This window comes from Lissotriton vulgaris, chromosome 4_1, assembly GCF_964263255.1.
Source record: "Lissotriton vulgaris chromosome 4_1, aLisVul1.2, whole genome shotgun sequence".
NCBI lineage: Eukaryota > Metazoa > Chordata > Amphibia > Caudata > Salamandridae > Lissotriton > Lissotriton vulgaris.
This window is the reverse complement of record NC_141691.1, coordinates 2,008,445,439-2,008,466,690: the sequence shown is the minus strand read 5'-3', so window position 1 is coordinate 2,008,466,690 and position 21,252 is coordinate 2,008,445,439. Positions and strand designations below refer to the sequence as shown.

Here is a 21,252-nt window from a genome sequence, read left to right as displayed (position 1 = left end):
AGATTGATTGACACCACTGAAGCACCTTGCCAGATTGATTGACACCACATTTAGAAGTGATGGCAAACAGTGCAGTGCATAACTGCCCTCGCGTCTTATACCCTTTGGTCCTTTCTGTAACCCTGGCGATGTGCTATTGAGGCTCTCTGCACTATTCACAACCCCTCTGGGCCCAAATTTACAGCCCTTGTGCCCTCTGCAGGCTCGCCCCTATAGCTCTTTTTTGGATGGATCTTCTCTGGAGTGGCTCGGTGTGCCCACAGTTTGGTATAAGAAGGTGATCTGTGTGGCTGTCTGTGCAGTGGCTGTGGGTTATTATTGGTCCTGTAGCTCCAGACAGATTGTGTCTTACCATAATCTGCCTCTGTTCTGACGTGCAGTGCCCACAAAGCTTGATACGTTTAGGTGGTCTGCAGCTGCCCTGGTGCCCTCTGCGGGTTTACTATTGCTGCTGTAGGTCAAGCCAGAGGTTGAATCTTCGTCCGTGCAGTGCCCACAGATCTGGGTGGGGTAAGGTGATCTGTGGTGCCCTCTACAGCTGTGGGTTATTCTCGCTCCAGGTAAAGGTTGGGTCTCAGTGAAGATGTCTCCTCTTGTTTGACTTGCATTGTGTCTCGAGTTTGATGTGGCTAGGAGAACTGTGCTGCCCCCACGGCTCCTGGTTTATTCTCGCTCCTGTGGCACAAGGCACAGGCAGGCTAGATCTTACCGAACATCTCTCCTCTAGCTTGATCTGGATGAAGCACAGAGGTGGATACGGTAGGATGATCTGCATTGCCCTCGGTGGCTGTAGGTTTACTTTTGCTTCTGGATCTCCAGACATGGATTAAAAGTTGCCAAACATCACTTGTCCTGGTTTGACGCACAGCGTGGGCTCAGGTAGAAGCGATAAGGTGATCAGCAGATTCCCTGGTCCCGGCTGTGGCGGTGGGTTTAGTCTAGCTCCTGTGACACCGGGCAGAGGTTGGTTCTTATTGGAAATCTGATTGGATGTGCAATGCGCACAGAGTTGGATGTAATACGATGATCTGTGGTGTCAAATGCAACTGTGGCTTTATTCTTGCTCTTGTGATTCCAAGTAGAGGTTGGATCTTATCAAAAATCTGGTTTGACAAACCGTATGCGCCGGGTCGTAGGTGGTAAGGTGTCCTGCAGTGGCCTCTGAGGTGTCCATAGTTACTCGTACTCCTGTGGCACCAGACAGCGATGAGATGCTATGCAAATCTCTCCTTTGGTTTGAGGTACAGTGCGCCAAGAGTTGTATTTTGTAAGGTGGTCTGTGTCGCCCTCTGTGGGTGCAGATTTACTGTCGGTCCTGTTACTCCAGCTTACTCCTCTGGTTTTACGTGCAGTGCGCGCAGAGTTGGAGGCGTTAAGGAGGTCTGCGGTGCCCTCTGCGGGGGCAGATTTCATGTGGCACCAGACTGAGGTTGGATCCCTTTGGAGACCTCTCCTGCTGTGAGTGCAGTGCGCGCAGAGTTGGAGGCGTTAAGGAGGTCTGCGGTGCCCTCTGCGGGGGCAGATTTCATGTGGCACCAGACTGAGGTTAGATCCCTTTGGAGACCTCTCCTGGTGTGAGTGCAGTGCGCGCAGAGTTGGAGCCCTTATGGTGGTCTGCGGTGCTCTCTGCGGGGGCAGATTTCATGTGGCACCAGACTGAGGTTGGATCCCTTTGGAGACCTCTCCTGGTGTGCGCGCAGAGTTGGAGGCGTTAAGGAGGTCTGCGGTGCCCTCTGCGGGGGCAGATTTCATGTGGCACCAGACTGAGGTTGGATCCCTTTGGAGACCTCTCCTGGTGTGAGTGCAGTGCCCGCAGAGTTGGAGGCGTTAAGGAGGTCTGCGGTGCCCTCTGCGGGGGCAGATTTCATGTGGCACCAGACTGAGGTTGGATCCCTTTGGAGACCTCTCCTGGTGTGAGTGCAGTGCGCGCAGAGTTGGAGGCGTTAAGGAGGTCTGCGGTGCCCTCTGCGGGGGCAGATTTCATGTGGCACCAGACTGAGGTTGGATCCCTTTGGAGACCTCTCCTGGTGTGAGTGCAGTGCCCGCAGAGTTGGAGCCCTTATGGTGGTCTGCGGTGCCCTCTGCGGGGGCAGATTTCATGTGGCACCAGACTGAGGTTGGATCCCTTTGGAGACCTCTCCTGGTGTGAGTGCAGTGCGCGCAGAGTTGGAGGCGTTAAGGAGGTCTGCGGTGCCCTCTGCGGGGGCAGATTTCGTGTGGCACCAGACTGAGGTTGGATCCCTTTGGAGACCTCTCCTGCTGTGAGTGCATTGCGCGCAGAGTTGGAGGCGTTAAGGAGGTCTGCGGGGGCAGATTTCCCGTGGCACTGGGCAGAAGTTGAATCACTTTGGAGACCTGTGCAGTGCGCGCAGAGTTGGAGCCCTTATGGTGGTCTGCGGTGCCCTCTGCGGGGGCAGATTTCATGTGGGACCAGACTGGGGTTGGATCCCTTTGGAGACCTCTCCTGGTGTGCGCGCAGAGTTGGAGGCGTTAAGGAGGTCTGCGGTGCCCTCTGCGGGGGCAGATTTCATGTGGCACCAGACTGAGGTTGGATCCCTTTGGAGACCTCTCCTGGTGTGAGTGCAGTGCGCGCAGAGTTGGAGCCCTTATGGTGGTCTGCGGTGCCCTCTGCGGGGGCAGATCTCCCGTGGCACCAGACTGAGGTTGAATCACTTTGGAGACCTCTCCTGGTGTGAGTGCAGTGCGCGCAGAGTTTGAGGCGTTAAGGAGGTCTGCGGTGCCCTCGGCGGGGGCAGATTTCCCGTGGCACTGGGCAGAGGTTGAATCACTTTGGAGACCTCTCCTGGTGTGAGTGCAGTGCGCGCAGAGTTGGAGCCCTTATGGTGGTCTGCGGTGCCCTCTGCGGGGGCAGATTTCCCGTGGCACCAGACCGAGGTTGAATCTCTTTGGAGACCTCTCCTGGTGCGAGTGCAATGCGCGCAAAGTTGGAGGCGTTAAGGAGGTCTGCTGTGCCCTCTGCGGGGGCAGATTTCCCGTGGCACTGGGCAGAGGTTCGATGTCTTTTGAGACCTCCCCTCTGGTTGACGTGCAGAGCACAGAGGTGACGCTGGTAAGGTGATCCGCGCTGCCCTGGCTGCTCTTTGGCTCCGGGGTGTGGTAGTATTTTTGGGATCTGTTCTGAGTCAGGTCAGGTGCTTTTGAACTTCGGGTGAGTGGAGAGCAGAGCTCGGGAGGCCCGGGAGCTCGCCGCCCAGCCCGTGGATAGCGCGCCTGGCAGCCTGGCTCTGCGACGTACAGGTACGCTGCCGCGTGTGGAGGGCTCGGGGTGTCTGCCATCTTATCCCGTCCTTATGCCGCTTGGGTGGCTGTGGCTGTGACCCCCTCTTCTGCATCTGGCCCCCTCCTGCTCTCGGGTCGCCCGCCCCCGGACCCGGCATGGGTTGTAAGAGTGTTACTCGCCCTGGCCACGGCCGAGGTGCGAGTGTTGCGCCCGTCCGAGAGCTCCGAAGTGTCCCCCCTCGGTGCCGCAGGAGTTGGAGGGACGGACTTGATCTCTCTCCCTCTACGATCTCCGTAAGCCTGATGTGCACAAGTGCTGTCCTTCGCCCAGTGCCCACACACTTCCAGCTCTCGGCAGCCGCAACCCCTCGGTTTCTGACGCCCGGCACTTTCTTCATACCTTTCAGGGTATTTTACCGCATGGTGCGTTTGGGCCTCGCGCACCAAGGCAGGTTTGAGTGAGAATAGCTCGGCGCCCCATGCATGCTTTCTTATGGTTAGTTACCTGATTATTTTTGTATTTAAGTCTCCAAGCTAGGATTGAGGCTCCCTCTTTCTGCTTAGTTTCATTCGCCTGTCTGGAATTATATTTACTAGTCTGAGCTCTGAACATTGCAGTCCTGTTCTAATCTCTGAGATTGTTTATCTAAGTGAAGTACTATTTGTTCGTCTCATTTCTGCCAACATATTGATATGACTCGAATTATATTATCCTGGTTTAAATATCTTCTGATTTACACTTGCCCGTCTGTTATTGCCCGATTTCTATCTGGGAATAAATCCAGCCGTTTCATGGCTGCCTTGGAAAACATCTGCCTGCCTGATTTCAGTTTGAAGCTACAACAGCAGGGCACGCGTCCTAAAAAAAGAATTGGGGGACTGACCAAGTTAGGCAGTATGCAAGTGATTCGAGAAGTTGTAAGTGTGATCTCCACATAAGATTGGTTTTGTTTGCCAGGATTAATATCCGTTTCTTTCAGCTCGTAATATGAGGGCCAGAGACAATTCTGTTTGCAGCAAGGTTTCTTTATTTTTAATCAAACAACAAGGACAGCCGACACGTGTTTCGCCCCCTCTTGGCGATTTGCGCCGGGGCTTTTTCAAGGCTAAATAGGTTAAGTCACATCCAAGGTTCCTGTTTTATGATTTGTACATTGTCCATATAAAAATAAAGTTCTTCAATAAAAACATTTCTTTCCAGGCTAATGCCTCCGTTCCTACGATCTTCCCGGCATGGCGATCCCTGCGTCAGGTCCTTAAAAATAAAGAAACCTTGCTGCAAACAGAATTGTCTCTGGCCCTCATATTACGAGCTGAAAGAAACGGATATTAATCCTGGCAAACAAAACCAATCTTATGTGGAGATCACACTTACAACTTCTCGAATCTGTTTCCCCAAACCTGAAGCCCAAGAGGTCCAGAGCTTCGAGTGTGTCTCCATCCACCAACTAACCATACTTATTTAAGTGTTGTCTAAAGCCTAGAAATCCTTGGGCCTTTGCTACCTTATCCACGCAGTATGCAAGTGACATCACTGTGCGTGACATTGCATGTGGCATCTATATCCATGACCTCCCAGGAAGTGACATAAGATCTTAAGCCCTCACACATTGAGCTTTTTATCTTGAGCGCATTACAATATTTAGTAAAGGTGACTTTGCGTCTGGGTTGTGCCAAAAAAGTGACAACCTGATGCGAAATCTGGGCCTTATTTTATACATTTAAAAAAACTCTGCTACAAATAAATTGATAACAAGGAGAAAGGTGGCAGCAAATCTGCTTGGCTTACTTGGTTGCAAAATCTGCCTTTTAAAATATCTTGTGGGGTTAAGGCACATGCTGCAGAGATCTTTGTGTGCCTAGTAAATCTCAGTGAATAATAATGATGGCAAGATAGCTCTGGAGGATAACGTGTTTGCTGGAGAGATCTGTGTTTGCCTAGTCATTGGTTTGAGCAAAAAACAATTGATAGACTGAATACTGAACAATGCAAACATTCACCCCTAGAATCCATCGTTCTTTTGCTCACCAGCCACTCCTGTTTGCAGCCAGCATTATGCAAATCAGTCTTGACCCTGTTCCTCATTGAAAAAGTCCAGCCCGAACTACCAAGCCAGGTCCTCCCTGGATTGGAAACAAGCATTCTGCGACCAGTTTCAGGTTTCACCCTTCATCAGCGAAGCTAACTTGAATCCAGTGTCACAGTGAGCATGAGACCCATGTCTGGGCATATCATTGAGGTTTGAATCAAAGTAGCATAGAGGGTTAAAATGTTTCCTGCAAAGCACATTGTGTTACACGCAGATGACAGATTTTTATTTTATGTAAATGGGTAAGTGGGTTACTGCATTTAACAGATTCTTTTGTTACTCGCAGTTCATGAATTGTCATCCTTCTAATGTATCACAGTGAACTATGGAGGACATGGCTCCTACACCTTGTAACCCTCACTATCATATGTAACACATCCTACACATTGATTTGCGCACATATGATTTATTGTCAATGTTTAATGTGCACTTGTGATGTAAAGCGTGCTGTGACCCTGCATTGGGATGAGTAGCGCTATAAAACAAATTAAACAAAATAGCGTATTTAAATTATGTGTGTAAATACGGGGACAGACCAACATTTCTGACATTCTTACAGTGCACAGGTCTCTCTTATATACAGGGACTAAACAAAGTCAAGACATGCCATGGCAATGACGCTAAAACATCCTGTGATTCTGGGCAAATCACGTAATCTCCCTGTGCCTAACAAAAATGAATGTGTCCTTCAGTAACGAAACTTGTGCTCATGTAAAGCGCTCTGATACCGGATTTCTCGGGTCTAGTTCGCGCTATATAAAACTCTAAAAATAATAATCATTTAGGTGTGCGGCTCCCAGTACCTCCCAGCCAGGATACTCTAACAAAAGTTTGATCCTCTTTAACTTTGGCCTCTGTTATGGCCCTCCTGTAATCTGAAAAGCGCCCTCTCCGCCTGCACCTTGCTGCTTGGAATGAAAGCAGACAATGTGCAGGCGTGGCTGAATGTGTCCTGAATTCCAGTGTATATTTATAATTATATGTTGTCTGTGGTTGCATGAGGTGTATGCCTGAATGAGTTTTGGAAATGTATATAATGTCCTGTAAATTGTTGTTATGGTCAATGTAATTGTTGTGTACATAAGGTCTTAAAAATGCAAATTTGGTGAACTAAGAAACCAAATTCGAGAACTAAAAATTGAGTCAAATACAGCGATTGAAATCAAAACATAGATACGAGTACAAAGCATGTTGTTTAGTTCAGATGTTTTGAGAAATGTTTTGTCCAATTGAATAGCAATACTGGCACCTCTTTTTGTTTATTAGTAGCTTGTGGCTAAGCTGTGCTGTTAGGAGCCCAGACCCAGTGGTGGTTTTTCGCAAGTAAAATAACAGCAAGTCAGACTAAGAGTTTCAGCCTTCGTAGGTCGATAGATTGAGTGCCATAAATCTGAGTAATTGTGACAACTATTGTTAGACTTGATATCTTTAGCGTGATTTCCCCTGATTTTTTGCCTCTACCTTCTATATTTATGATGCTGTACTGGATTTCGTTTTTGCTGCCTTAGATGCTTTGGGCACTTTGCCCCTGCAAATCGGTGTCAAAGTGCAAGTGCTTTGTGTAAATTGTTAAAATTGGTTCTCCATAATTGGCATATTTGATTTACTGATAAGTCCCCAGTAAAGTGCACTGAAGTGTGCCAGGGCCTTTAAATCAAATGCTACTAGTGGGCCTGCAGCACTGAGTGTGCCACCCACACGAGTAGCCCTGAAAAGATATCTCAGACCTGCTACTGCAGTGTCTGCTCAGTTTTACACTGCCATGTCTTCCTTGCAAGTGCACCCACTTCAGTCAGAAAAATTCCTCTTTGGATAACGTGTTACATCAATCACTTCTCCATTCATACATTAAATCGTATCACCAGAATATAACACCACCACTGTCAAAGGCCAAGTGTAGAAAATATACAAATATTTTATTCCATACTAGCTTACACGTCGCGCTTTGCTGCGATCTCAGAAGAAAGGAAATTTAAGAAAACTTGTTCTGATCACATTCAATTTGCATTGTCATTTTTATTGAAACTTATTCATTTTAATATGGAAAACATTTTAAAGTGTTGTTTTAATTCTGTTTATTTATTTGAGTGCTTGTGGATATACAGTATTTTTAGTTTTTCTGTCTGGTGCGTACACAAATCAGAAGGTTTTCCGACGCGTGAGCTGGCCACATACAGTTGTCCATGTGAGAAGCACGGATTCTCCAAATCTAGTCCACACACTTGCAGCGATTGTCTTTGTGCTTTGTTGATGGTCATTGCAAAAGCGAGTCGCACTGTAAACTGTAAACGTTCAATTTTGGAAAAATTATAGGGCTGGGGGGTCGATATTATTTTTTTTTTTGCCAGAAACCTTCGTGGGAGTGTACTCAACATTTCAAAAAAAAAATTAATTTAGAAAACAAAAACCTTAGCGGGAGTGTACTCAACAACTTCCCAAAGTTTCATGGCGATCGGATGAATGGTGTAGTAATGCATAAAGGGCAAACAGACCTACTTTCGTTTTTATATATATATAGATTAGTGAAACATATTAAAAAGGTAAAAGCTCTATTGAGCAAAAATAATAAACACAATCTAAAAACCAAAATATTACAGTACTGAGAACCTGCAAGAAAAACATTTTCTAATCATCTAGACAATACATCAGACAGAATTCAATATTTAGGCATTTGTGTTTTTTCAATTATTTGTAACAAAAACAACAAATGACATGTACAGTCTACAGTATGTCCATACAAAAAAGGCGTTGACGCTTTTCGGTGGGTATTACTGCTTAAACACCACCTTCTTCAGGACAAAGGCGATATCTCCCATAACGGATTTAAAATCTTTACATAATCAAACAGACATAGAAATAACTATTATGTGTAAAAAAAAAAAACCGCCATTGATAGGTGTACATTAAATCAGTGTATATTTCCTGGTGATATACCCAATATGCCATTCATTCACTACACTTAAAATAATTTTTCCTTTAAATATACAAGCGGACAGGCTAATGAGACCTGCCCAATAGTATCAGGTATCTATAATCACCTATACTTCAACAACGAACCATACAGACCACTCAAATTATTTTAAAAAATGAGTAGAATCCGCTACTTTGGCGTACCACTCATCCCCAATATCTATTGACTAGAGATATGTACCAATTACCTGTTATGAATCCAAGGTATCTGTGATCATGTTTCGAGGGGTTACTAAACCTCACTCTCAGTAAATCATCCCTATTTTATTTGTTAAAATCTGTCAAGAAAATGCACCCACTTGCCAGGGCCTAAACTTCCCTTTCCTTACATGTCAGGCACCCCTATAGAAGGCTTAAGGTACCCCCCCAGGGCAGGGTGCAGTGTGTGAAAGGTAGGACATTTATGTGTATGGCATGTCCTGATTGTGAAATAATGCCAATTTCGTTCATCACTATTGAAAGGCGATCTTGCCCCATAGAATAGAATCGGAAATGCTTTGTAACATCTTACAAGTATAACTTCCCATTGGGACAAGATGGATAAATAAAGTTTAGGCTCTCTGAACTCAGAATTTAATAAGACATCTTGTAGTAAAGATGTTTTTTAAGTATTTGAAAATGCCACTTTTAGAAAGTAGAAGAAAGACTCTAGGACCTGAGTCCTAGACACGAGGTGCACTACTGCTAACCACTCGAAGGGTGTATACCAAATTAACTACCAATGGTGCACTGCTTTAGACACTTGCACAAAGAAAACAAAGACATTTTGGGGTTATAAGTATTAGACCTAAAACCCCAGAGATTTAGATCACTTCTGGTCTCAAGAGGAACCTTGGTCTCAAGAGAAACCTTTGCCAAGGAGAAGAGCTGAAGAGCTGTGAGGAGGAGGAGTACTGCCCCTTTGCTGTGTGCTGGGTGGGATTGGCCTGCAGTTGGGGTATATGCCAAGGAAAGGACAAAGACTGGAACTTTGCTGTGATCCTGCTTGAAGAAGATCTCCAAGGGGGCCTGTGTGTGCTGGTCTCCTGTTCTGAAGTCTCAGGGACACAAAGAATTCACCCTCAGCTCCCCTGAATTCTGCTGGAGAGTTCTGACCTGCCTGGAGGTGCCTGTTCCAGTTCTAGGCCTCTGGAGGTTGTTCTTGCTGCTGGGAGCTGGAAGAAACCCAGCAAACCGAAGAAATCGAAGCATCGCTCTTCTTGCAGCTGTTTTTCCGACGCAGGACTGCTGTGCGGGTTGAATCTACACATCACTGTGACGCTGCCAAAACCGACGCAGCGGCTGTCGCTGCTGCAAGATCCGGCACATCAACGGATCATGGCTGAAGAAACCGACGCAGTGCCATTAGACGTCACCGCATCGATCGCAGACGCATCCTGGATTTCCACGCATTGTACCTGGGCGGCAAGTTTTCCCGATGCATCACCCGCGGACCAGAATCCTGTCTGAATAAACGCATCACTACTCCTGTGTGCAGCAGAACTGTTGCATCACCTCCCCATGGTCTCAGGAACTGATGCAACTTTGTTTCTTGACGCTTCCCATCTCTGCAGCTGTTTGGCCTTCTGAATTTTGTCGCAAGTACAGGTACTTTGAGAGAAATCACATCTGTAGTTTTCTATGGGCCAAGTTGTTTGAAACCTTTTGAAAGTTTATTCTTTTTATATGTATGTTGGATTTTTGTCATTTTGGTCTTGTTGAATTTAGATAAAGATACTTTATATTTACTAAACTGGTTTGGTGTCCATTTGTGGTGTTATCACTGTATTACTGTGTGTTTTGAGTACAAATATTTTACACATTGCCTTTGGGATAAGTGTGTCTACTCGTGCCAAGCTACCCAGGGGGTGAGCAAGGGTTATCTACAGTGTGTATCCCCCTTAGTCTGACTAGAAGGAAGGGTCCCTATTTGGACAAAGGTACCTACCTCTGCCAACTAGAGGCTCCCATTTCTAACATCTATTATGTACATCGCTTGGAAGAGTCAGAAGTGCAGTATGAAGCGCTAAATCACACCTGTTTGATCTTTGAGAGTACACCTGGCTGTCTAACTTCTGTCTCGGTTATGTTACCTGACATTACCTCTGTTTATCTAATGTCTGCCTGCTTGATCTCTGTCTGGTACTAGATCACTTATCTGGTATTGCATCCAATTTTACACTTTCTGTCTTGGGCTACATCTACCTGTCTGACCTCTTCTGGGATTGTTGCACTTGAATTTGTAGGTTTTATTATTTTGTGAATATAGTTGCAAGTTACTTGAGCAAAGCATGTTGGAGATGACTTTCTTTCCTGGCTCTTTAACGAGGCCATTTCATTCATATACAGGGGTTAGATCCAGAGAGCATTTGATGTTTGCAGATTTCTTGGTTTGGATTTAGACAACAGAGCTGTGCCTTTGGTTTAATGAGTATTTTATTCTTCCACATGAACGCCCAATATGTTGTAACTACGTGTCGTTGAGACCTTTCTGCTGAGTTTCAGGCAAAACAGTCAAAAAATGACCAGCACTTTAAAACCCACCATCTAGCTAGGCATTGAGTCCCACAAAATATCTTGTGGAGGGTTGCAGTGCGTTGATGGACTGGTAACTGGTGTAATGTGTTTGGGTCTACAGTCTTTGCAAAGTTCACAGTCTACTTGCAGAAATTTTAAGGCAAAATATTCTTTTAGTGTGGTCATTGTGGTATTTCACTAGTGACTGCACAGACCTCCGTAGAGTGGACTGTCAGACTTTTAACAGTCCAGATCTTGTAAACGTACGGTTCTGGTCAAACAATACTGGTGGCTGGTTCCGCCATGGGACTACCACAACCCCAGCATCCCTACCAGTTTCATGTGGTAAGTAAACATTTAAGGTTATGAGCCTTTTGTGAATTTATGCTGCTCTATCTCGGGAACCCTAAGGGTTAGAAAGATTATTCATACCATTACAAAACCAGGATGGTTGGCTTGGCTAAGGGAGCCATATGCTGGGGATTTAAATGTGGGACACTTCTAGGTCACGTAGGACTGGGAAAGGAACATACTGGTACCTTACAGGTATAGGGTGGCATTAGACAAGGCATGTTCATTATTGATTATGCTGGAAGACATTGCAGCGCCACAACTAAGGAAATGCTTTTCTGTGGTTTCGAGCCAGGACGTGTCCCGTTTTGGACATGCAGACAAGATCCTGGAGCCAACCAATGTTCTGATTTTTTTCAAAGTCACTTTTTTCTAATAATAAGGGTTGGCCCTGAAGCAAAGGAACTTGCAGGGCGTCATCTCAAGATTTGTCAAAGGATGCCCTGCATCTGGTACAGCATGCCTCTCTGTGGTTGATCCTATGGACAAACTACATGCAGTTAAATGCACACTAAGCGCAGACAAGTTACGCATATCTGTCCCACACATGAGTGGAATAAAGACCCGAGAGGGTTGGACAGATCTTTATAGGGGAGCACTGATAATCAATCCCTCCAGCAGGAGTTCAGGTAAACAGACCTGTACTGAGCTATGGTCACTGCCATCAAGGCAGTTTACAGCTAGGTATTAGGGGTCAGTATCCACTTTCGCTGAGGATTATGGCACATTTTTTATGTACCCCGATAGCTGCAGAGCATTCTTGTGTTAACAAACCATTATATTAATGTGAAGCACCTCTAGGGGACTTGAACATTGTTGAGTTCATTGGAGGCAAAACTTGTAAAAGGCCATAAAAATAAGAATTTAAAGAGCAGAGAGGCAACATAAACATAAATAGCACGACAAACTATTCTTTCTGGAGTCTACAGTGAGGTAAATGCTTCTTTTAATAGTTACACAACCACAGATGCGTGATACAAAGCACATCATATGACTAACCTCACAAAGCTGGTGTCTCCCACATCCCATAGAGCTATCTGCCTAACATAGCAAAGTAATCCAGCCAGTCTACATGGAGGAGCTATCTGCCAAGTTACACATAGGTTAACGTATAAGCTGCACCAAACTGTCCCTCAGCTGAAGCTACCCTATGCAGCAGTGTTATCGCTCTAGGTTGCTCCCAGCCTTGCCATGGAAGGACGGAAGTCCTGCATGGCCCCGTTTTTGCACACTTCTGGATGCCGCTGTGTTTATTGACTTCCTGGATTTTCACGTTCTTGCGTGCCTGGAGTTCTTGGTCTCACATTGGGGAATGGTTCCACCAGGAGTGTAATTGCCATCATTCAGAGTCAAGGGACGCATTCAAATCCCTGCTATGCTGATGTGTTGTCCTTCACTACAGGGTTTTCTACCTATGCCTCAGTGAGTGATGTACTGACCGTCTCTGTTAAAAATAAACCCGCTCTGTTTCCACAAAACATGGAGTATTCACATATCCCTGTGCAGGTGTAGCGTGTGTTGTAAGAAGAGTGGATCTTTGTCACGAGTTAGCGATGGCGACACAAAATGTTGGTTTTCCACCCAATGACGAGTCCTTGAACGTGGTACTCAACATGTTGCTTCCCGTTGGGCATGCACTATGCATGACTTTCGCTTATTGTATTTTTTTTCTATCTGTGTTTATTGGCATGGAAACATAACACCTGGTATTGCAGTGGCAATAGACACAGTGCCAGCAAATAATATGTGGCACGGTAAGTAACACATGGTACGTCACAGTGACAGTCCAGGAGCACCATAGCAATTAGAGAACAATTAACAATGTAAAGAAAGGACCAATAAATAAACCATGCTGGGACAGAGGTGGAAGGGAGAGAGAGGATCAACGGATGTGGCAGGGGTAAGAAACATTTAATGTTGTAGCCATCTACATCCTTCAGTGGGATGTGGTATCGTCTAGGTCAGAGGAGGTACAAGGTGGCGATCTTGGCCGAGGAGTTGAAAAGAACAATCACTGGAGGTCTGCAGCATATGATAGCAGAACCCTGGTAATTCTGGGTGCGCAAACTGGCCCGGTCCAAGTATGTCATTGAAGCAACGCCTTAACTGTAGGTAGGCCCAATATTGGGGAACCCCTGGCAAATAGGTACCAGCCTTAGCAGCAGAGCGACGCCGCAGGCTTTACAGACCTTAGTCTTCAGCATCACACAGCAGAGGTCACCTTATAGTTACACAGGCGTTAAAGGAACTGGTCCTGTGCAGCAGGTTTCCTTCATAGCAGTTACTCGTGTACACTAACCTTGCAGGCCTGTGCAGCAGAGTGGTCTGCTGGGTTACATGCACCTTATTTGACCACGCTGCCCGAGACACGGAAACTAAACCAGCACCAACCCACACAGCAGAGCTACGTCTCGGGTAATCCACCTTACCCCACAGCATTAATCATTGGGTTACAAGCCCTTTAGGGCAATCTTACACATCAGATGTTTGGCTCGATGAATCAAACCTTTGAGCTTTCAGCCTAATGCAGCAGAGCGATCCTGCAGAGGATTTAGTTTCTAGGCCATCTAACACTTCACCCAACACCTCTGTTAAATTTTTAAGCTTTGCACAGCAGAGCTATCCCGTAGGCCCCAAAAACCTGGAAGGCACCAGCCTTAAACTTTAGAGCGACTCTTCTGTCTACAAAGCAGAGCTGTTTGGGCGGATCCAATTTTAGAGGCTGTAAATACAGCAGGTCTTGAAACAAAACCAGCAGCCAATTTCCCAGCATTATTTCATAAATAAAGTTTATAAGCTTCAACGGTCACTAATTTGCTCATTCAGACCTTGCGTGGCTCAATCGGTAAAACAGACTTATTTTGAGCATCTTTTGAATGCAACATAGAGCTCCGCAAGCTGACCACGTTGCATAGATTCTCTTTCTCAGTAAGCGTGTTTTCATTCTGGAGAGCATCCATGTTCTAAATATTTCACATTTAATAATTGTTTTTTGGGAATTTAACCCTTAAAACTGAAGAAAGCCCAGTTGTGTGCCACCTTATTTTACTTTTCTGAGCAAATATCTGTAGGAAAATGCAGCCATTTACTGGGCCACCTGGCATCTCCTGCTTGGCAGAGCGAGAGGGCCACATCAAGATGTGAAGAATGGCAGAGTGGCAAATGCGTAAGAGCCAGAAGGGCACAGCGAGAGGGTCAGAGAAAGAAACAAAATAGGCAGTATACAGTCGGACTGGAAGGGTAGCAGAGGAAGACGTCTACAACAACCGTGAGAATCCATGTCTCGGGAAGCAGTCCAGTGTGTCCCAAAGAACTGAAAAGTAGTAGAACGAAGACTCCCAGGATTTCTCAATCCCTGTTACATCTTTTAGTACTTGTTGTGACCCTCTTGCTCTCCCATAGTGTGGATCCTGTTCAGGAAGCTCTGTCTCAAGCAAACCTTGATTTTTGTCGTAATTCTCTTGTTTTTAACCACTCGTGGTTCCTGTTTTAGTCCTCTTGCTTTGTTTGATTTATTTTTCACCCGGTTTCATGTTGTGGTCCTTTGGCACTTTAATGTTTGGCTCTTACTCTGTCCTCCTCTCAACTCGTTAGTTCTTGTTTACGCTGCACCATTCGTTTCGTTCTCTTCTTGTTGCCGTGTTCTTCTACCACTCATTAGTTCTTTTACTACCCCTTAGGTCAGACCGTGCTGCTTCCTCTAGTATATCTTTTTCTATAGCCCTCTTTAGGTCTCGCCAGAGCCCCTTGTTCTTCCTTTTTTTGTTTCTGCCTTTGTTCTCTCACTGTTTCATTCTTGTTAGTCCTCTTTCTTTGTCTTCTGCTGGTATTTTTTGCTTTCATCTGCTTTTTTTTACCTCTTGTTTCTACCTTTCTTTTCTCATGCTTTTGGTCTTCGTTGTGCCCATCTTTCCTCACTTGTAGTCTGTTGACATGGCCTCTTTGTAATATGGCCCGCTTCTTTTTTTTTTTTTGCAGACCCTCTTGCTCTTCCACTCATTGTTCTTTTTGTGCACTTTTTGCTTTACGTTTGATTGGTTCTAGCACTGACCCCTAGCCTCTTCCACCCTCAATGCTAACTTCACCTATGTTAAGCCACCTACCACTCATTGGGTCTTATCTTTCCTCTCTTGTTTTTCCACTCTATACTTCTTATCTTCAATAGGTCACCTTTGCCCTTCTACTATGGATGTTGTTTCACCACTTGTTCTGTCTTCCTTTAGTTCTTTTACCACTGTTGAAGCATTATTTTTCAACCATGGTTGTGTTTTTCCCACCTGTCTCTAAACTGTCTGTAAAATAAATAAAAAGCTTAAATATAAACTGAAAACCGACATTATTAACACTGGTTCAACGGCTTGAAATGTGTTGTACATTTTCATGATGAGAGTCCATTGACTGCAAATTAGCGCTGTTTGCTTTACAGTGTTATGGGTGACTTGATTTCGCTAGTGAAGGCTTGATGGATGAGAAAAATATTTTGACAGATGTTTAATAATGAATGAGAAGGGGATGTTGGTTGCATTCAAGTTCAATCAATGTGTATAAGAAAGTGAGTTTCAGTTGCAGTACCCCCCCCCCCCACTGTTTGCCTGATACCTGATGCACTTTGTCCTTGGTGTGCCCTGGGTCCCTACTAATCAGGTACCCAGGGCCTGTGTTCCTTCCCTAAAACTGTGTTAAGACTAAAACCTGATTGGCATCTCTGGCCACCTGTCAGCCCCTAGTAAATGGTACCCTAGGTACCCAGGGATTGGTGACCAGAGAAGACCACTAAGGGCTGCAGCACTTATTGTGCCACCCATAGGGGCACTGTACCCTGGCACCCACACACTGCCTTTGCAGGCCAAGTGCCTAGGTACATAACTAACCAAAGAGTCGACATGGCACACATCCCATTGTGCCATGCCCACAAACCCACTGCCCTGGCATACATCAGTCACCCCTCTAGCTGGGTGCCCCTATGCCAGTGGTGTTTGCACAGGTGCATGAGCCCTGTACCCCTACAATACCCAGGGCCATTCCTGGGCACTGTAAGTGCAGTGATGCCATTAAGAGTATATGGTGCTGGGAGGTCGACATTACGAACTCCACAACATCATAATGGCTACAATGAAGACTGACAAGTTTGGTATCAAACTTCTCAGCACATTAAATCCACACTGATGCCAGTGTGGGATTTAATAAAAAATGCACCACAGAGGGCATTTTAGAGATGCCCCCTGAAACCTAACCACAATCCACATCTGGACTGAGAGGCTGCCTAGGCTGCCACACAGCAGACATGTTGCTGAACCCCTGGGTGGAGAGCCCCCCCGCTCTCCTGGGCCTGCAACAATGCACATCCTGGGAGAGGTGTTAGGTCTCCTCCCCCAGGATGAGCAGGGGTAGCTTCAAAGTCCTGCTGCCTCTGTGAGCTTCTCCAGACCATTTGATGTACCCAGCAACTGGCCCCCACCAGTCCAGACCCCCACTCTGACAGGAAGACTGGCAGGAAAAGCTACGTCAGGAAGGGGGGTGTGCCAGCCTGTGCCAACCCCACCCCTCAGTTGGGGAATACTAGGTGAAGCACGACCCTGGGCTCCGGCCATCTTGAAGATGGGGAGCCCTGCCCAATCACAGCTAGGCTTCTGCCCCCCTCCCACAGGAGAGGAGCAGGCTAGGTGGTGTACCCACCCCAGGACAGGGACCCATTGGTCCCTGCCCTTGCCCTACCTGTAGCGCCCCTAAATTTAGTATTTAGGGGCACCCTGAACCTTTTTCCACAGATCCAGATTCCGAAACAAGAAAGATGAACAAGGAACACGAAGACCTGCTGTGCAGCTGCTAAAAAGAGGAAGACACCAACTGACTTGGCCCCAGCCCCACCAGCCTGTCGACCCTCGAACCTGCTCCTTCTAAACCCTGGCGTCTCCAGTGGTCAGCAACCTCAAAAACACCAGAGGACCTAACTGCCTTGTGACTCTGACTACCTGGGTCTCCCACAAGCAGTGGTACTGCTCAAAGCAAGTAACAAGCCCTGGCATCAGCCCGGAACCGCAAACCCTGCACACTCTGCAACCGCCAAGCCTGGCCTGTTCCGGAGTGAATCAAGACCCCGAGGACGTTCCCCCGGCGATTCTGATCTGGAATCCAGTGCCGAAGGACCCTCCTCGACGACCCAGACGACGCCTGCAGCCTCAGGACAAAGGACCCCTCCGACCGCGACCAGCAGGGGGTAAGAATTCCCAACCTCAAAAGACACCCCTGCACCCGCGTCCCACGGCCCCCTGTGCCCAACTCCTGGGTGTCTACCTATCCTCCAAGATCCCAACTTATCCCTCGAATTGTTGGTCGCTCCAGAAGATCCACCGTCCCAGAGCCTGCAGCCTTTGTTCCCTTTTCAAGATCTCCCTTGAATAACATTGAGCGCCCGACGGCTCAAAAGCACTCTGCAACCAGCCGCCGAGTGCCCCTGGGAGTGCAACCTTTGTCCTATCCTACTTTCCCATTTGCCCTGAGCAAGTGACCAGGAGCCCTGCTCCCACAGCCGTGTGGCCTGCTAGCCAGCAGCCACTAACGGAAGGCCCCCTCCACTACCTCTCATTGGATAACATTGGGCCTAACTACCTCTGCACCCGGCCGCCCCTGTGCCACTGAGGGTGTACCAACTGTACCTACCTGACCCTGGGGGACCCCTGAATCTATGCCCGGAACCTCAACTTCACCAGTCGAGTACTCACCTGAAAACCGATGACTCACTTTCCTGCCATATTGACTGGTTGGACTCCAAATTTCTTCTAAGTATGAAGTTTTGAAACTACAAAATATTCATCTAAAATCAGCCGATTAACGAATTTCGAATTTCTCACCTGTGATCAGGAGAGAAGTCAGTCCTGTACCTTGTAGCCCAGTACCGAACCGCAAAAGTAATCGCAACCGGGGTTACTAGTAATCTAAATTTCGTCCATAGGAAACCATTGACTGTTTTTCTATGAAATTTCTTTTAAGTGTCTACTTTTGAAAAGTACGAATATTCCTTAAAAACCGTACCAACTACTAAAAAGTAATTACTTACTTGTCTTAGGTAGAAACCCCCGTGCTGAACCTAGGAGTCCTTTACTGGATTACACAAGTAACGAGAACTTACTTTACCTGTGCTTTGAATTTCCTTCCATTGGATAACATTGCTGGTTTTTCACTGAAAAGTTTTTAAGTGTCAACTTTTAAAATATCTTTATATTCTTTAAAAATCATTGCAATAACTAAAACGTTTTTACCAAACTGTTTTCCGCTTAGACCCCAGGACTGAAACTAGGATCCAGTCCTGAAGTTACAAAAGTAATCTATAAAGTAATCAGCTGCATTTATGTAGAAAAACCCATTGAGCTCAATGTTAAATTGTAATTAGAATTGTGTTGCCTACTGCAACCATTGTATCTATTGTGTTCCCAAAGTTTATTGCCTCTATTGCAAAGTAATTACATGAGTACTCATATCGAGAAAAGTATATTTTGATACCTGCTGGTTCAAAAAATAAAACCACTATGTCTTTGGATATAAAAACAATTGGTTCAGTTCTTGTGTGTGAAACCTTTTGCTGACTGAGTGTGTAACACTGATGCTTTACACTGTCCTCTGGTACTGCCTTACTGCTCGACCAAGCTACCACTTTGAAGAGTAAGGCCACACCTGGCTTTAACCTCTGTTATACCTCTGGGGTTCGTGGACTCTATACACACTCTTCCTTATTCTGGTCCAGTATATATAGAGCCACTTTCTCACACTGCAAACTCTATCTTGAGTTTAAGACCATGAGAGATGGCTCTTACAGCTTCACCTTTCAATTGTTTTCTGTAAAGTGATTATATCTTGGGCTACTGAGGTACATCATAGGTTCTGATAAGGCACTTTTTTGTTTGCCGGTTAAGTGTTGCACACTGTCATTGGTCTTGGAAGAAGCGATTTTGTTTATTGGTAGACGCACATATGTGTTCTGTATTGTGCATAATTGGTTTCTTTAGCCTCTGTCAAAAAGTGCTGGTGCTCTTTTGAGGCAGCAGTGACAAAGGTTCAGCGGTGGTCATGGTCTTCCACCACGGTCTGAAACCCTATTCAGCAGTAAAGCTCGAATGACATGATTCTTAATAACTGTTCTGCGCAGCACAGGTCACTTCGTATGTGTAGGAATTTGTAACATGGCGACCAACTCACCATGTTTGCCCAACAGTTTCTGCTACCTTTTCCTTGCCTCTTAATTTTTGGCCATATCATTATGCAGCTCTTGTCCCTGCTTAAGCTTTGCAGTACTTGTGTGCAACTCAGTTCTCTGAATTTGACCAAGTTTTCTCTCTCTTGTTTACAGGCAATTTTCATTTCGCGGATAGCAGAGGGCGGAGCTGCTCATAGAGATGGTGCTCTCAACGTGGGGGACCGAGTTATGTCGGTGAGTATTCCAGCTGCATGCTTCTTTCAGAGTTGCTGACATTTCACACTCGCTCTCCCTTTCTCAGATTTCCAGTCACCGAACACGCTCATCACATCTATACAACATGAGGATTGAAGTGGCTACATTACGTGTTGTGCTTGCATGGCTGCATGTTTGTACTCTTGGAGTTGCAGCTGCAATATCCGGTATCGTTTCTGAGGCAGCAACCCTAGTTTATGTCAAATATCCTTTTGCGTTTGATATAAGGAATATAGCTTTTGTGAGTGCTTGCTCTGTTTGTGCCTGTTGTGTTTGTATCTTTCTTCCTCCTGGCTGAGGCTGGCTTTTTATTACTTAAACCTACTTTGTTTTATACTAGTTCTTCCTCTTTCTGTGCACTTTGGACAAACTGGAATGAGTTTTCCTGTGCGTTTTTGCCGTGGTGTATTCTCAACAGTCATTCATTTGCCATGTTATAGACCATCCTTTTCCTTCTGTACTGAAATATATTGCACCTCTTTGCCCCACTCTCCGACGCCCCACACCCGCTTTCCCCTCTTTGCTTCCCTTGTCTCTTGGAATGTTATCTTCACTTTGCATGCCCTAAGTGAGTTGGGCTCACCTGGCAGCTGCTGGTGGAGTGCTGGTTATTCTAAATTTGCTGTCATGGTAACAGCATGTGTTACCGTAACAACTCCCATTGGTAAGAGCGGATACTGCCTTGTCGGTGCTGGCTTTCTGTCTGTCCTTTACCACAGGACTGCACTTTAGCCAGCTTTAGACCTTTATCCACTTAAGCAGTGTTGCTGCCCAAGAGCAAGTGTCAGGCTTGGTCTGTGACCTTATTCTGAGTAGTTACCTAAATGGGACTCCTTGTTGTAAGATTACACATGTGTATGCTAGACTGACCATAGCGTATCACATATAGAAATTATTGAACGGGAGTATCGGAGTTCACCTGCCTCTTGTAGGCTGCTTTTTGGTTTATTTTTGAGTCTTGAACTACATGATATGTTGGTAATGAAATACATAAGATATCTCAATAGGTCTTGCCATCCTATGCATTTTACATCTATGGCATGAGCACATAACCAACATGCTGTCTCTCCTCTCATTACTGTACCTCCTGTTCTGGATATCCAGTCCTTTTTTATTTTTAATTAAAGCAAGACATCCTAATGTTTCATAGTACAAACAGCTCTGCACCCTTCCCTTCATTATTAGGTTACACAAGCATCCTAACTTGGGCCGCTGAGAATGAAGAGCTATAATGGACCTTCTTAGCACTTCCTTTAAGCGCTACTTGTTGTTTTTGGAAGGTGGCACGCGAGGAGTCTTTGGTGATGGTGAAAATGTGATCTGGTCTTACCCTTCAGCCTTTGGTCCTGCTCATTTGACCTTTCTTCCTTTACTAACCCCTTCGCTTTTGTCTGCTTCCTCCTCTTCTGGGTTGGTTTCTGAACGAATGTCTTTGTCTGTACATGCAGGCCACCCATGCACAACACGAGGATGAGAAAAGTAGGTTACTAGTAGCGCTGCTCCTTTTACGTTTACACATACCTGAGAAAACCATCACCACTTGTCTAAGTCCTCAATGATTTTATGGTGATCCTTCGTAATCAAACTTAACACGATGATGCTTTTCAATACCTCTGGTGCAGTGAGTTCCATTGCAGTGACTGCAGCGAAGTTACACTT

The 21,252-nt window shown here is 45.9% G+C and overlaps 1 protein-coding gene across 24 annotated transcripts in view; it reads left to right on the top strand.

Annotated features, from left to right (window-relative positions):
• Window positions 1–21,252, top strand: part of SCRIB (scribble planar cell polarity protein) — a 668,035-nt gene that overhangs the window by 416,794 nt on the left and 229,989 nt on the right. For all 24 annotated transcript variants that reach the window (XM_086966382.1, XM_086966383.1, XM_086966358.1 and 21 more), the window contains one exon: window positions 19,492–19,572. In XM_086966382.1, coding sequence (XP_086822508.1) covers window positions 19,492–19,572 — 81 coding nt within the window. The remainder of the gene's footprint in view (window positions 1–19,491; window positions 19,573–21,252) is intronic.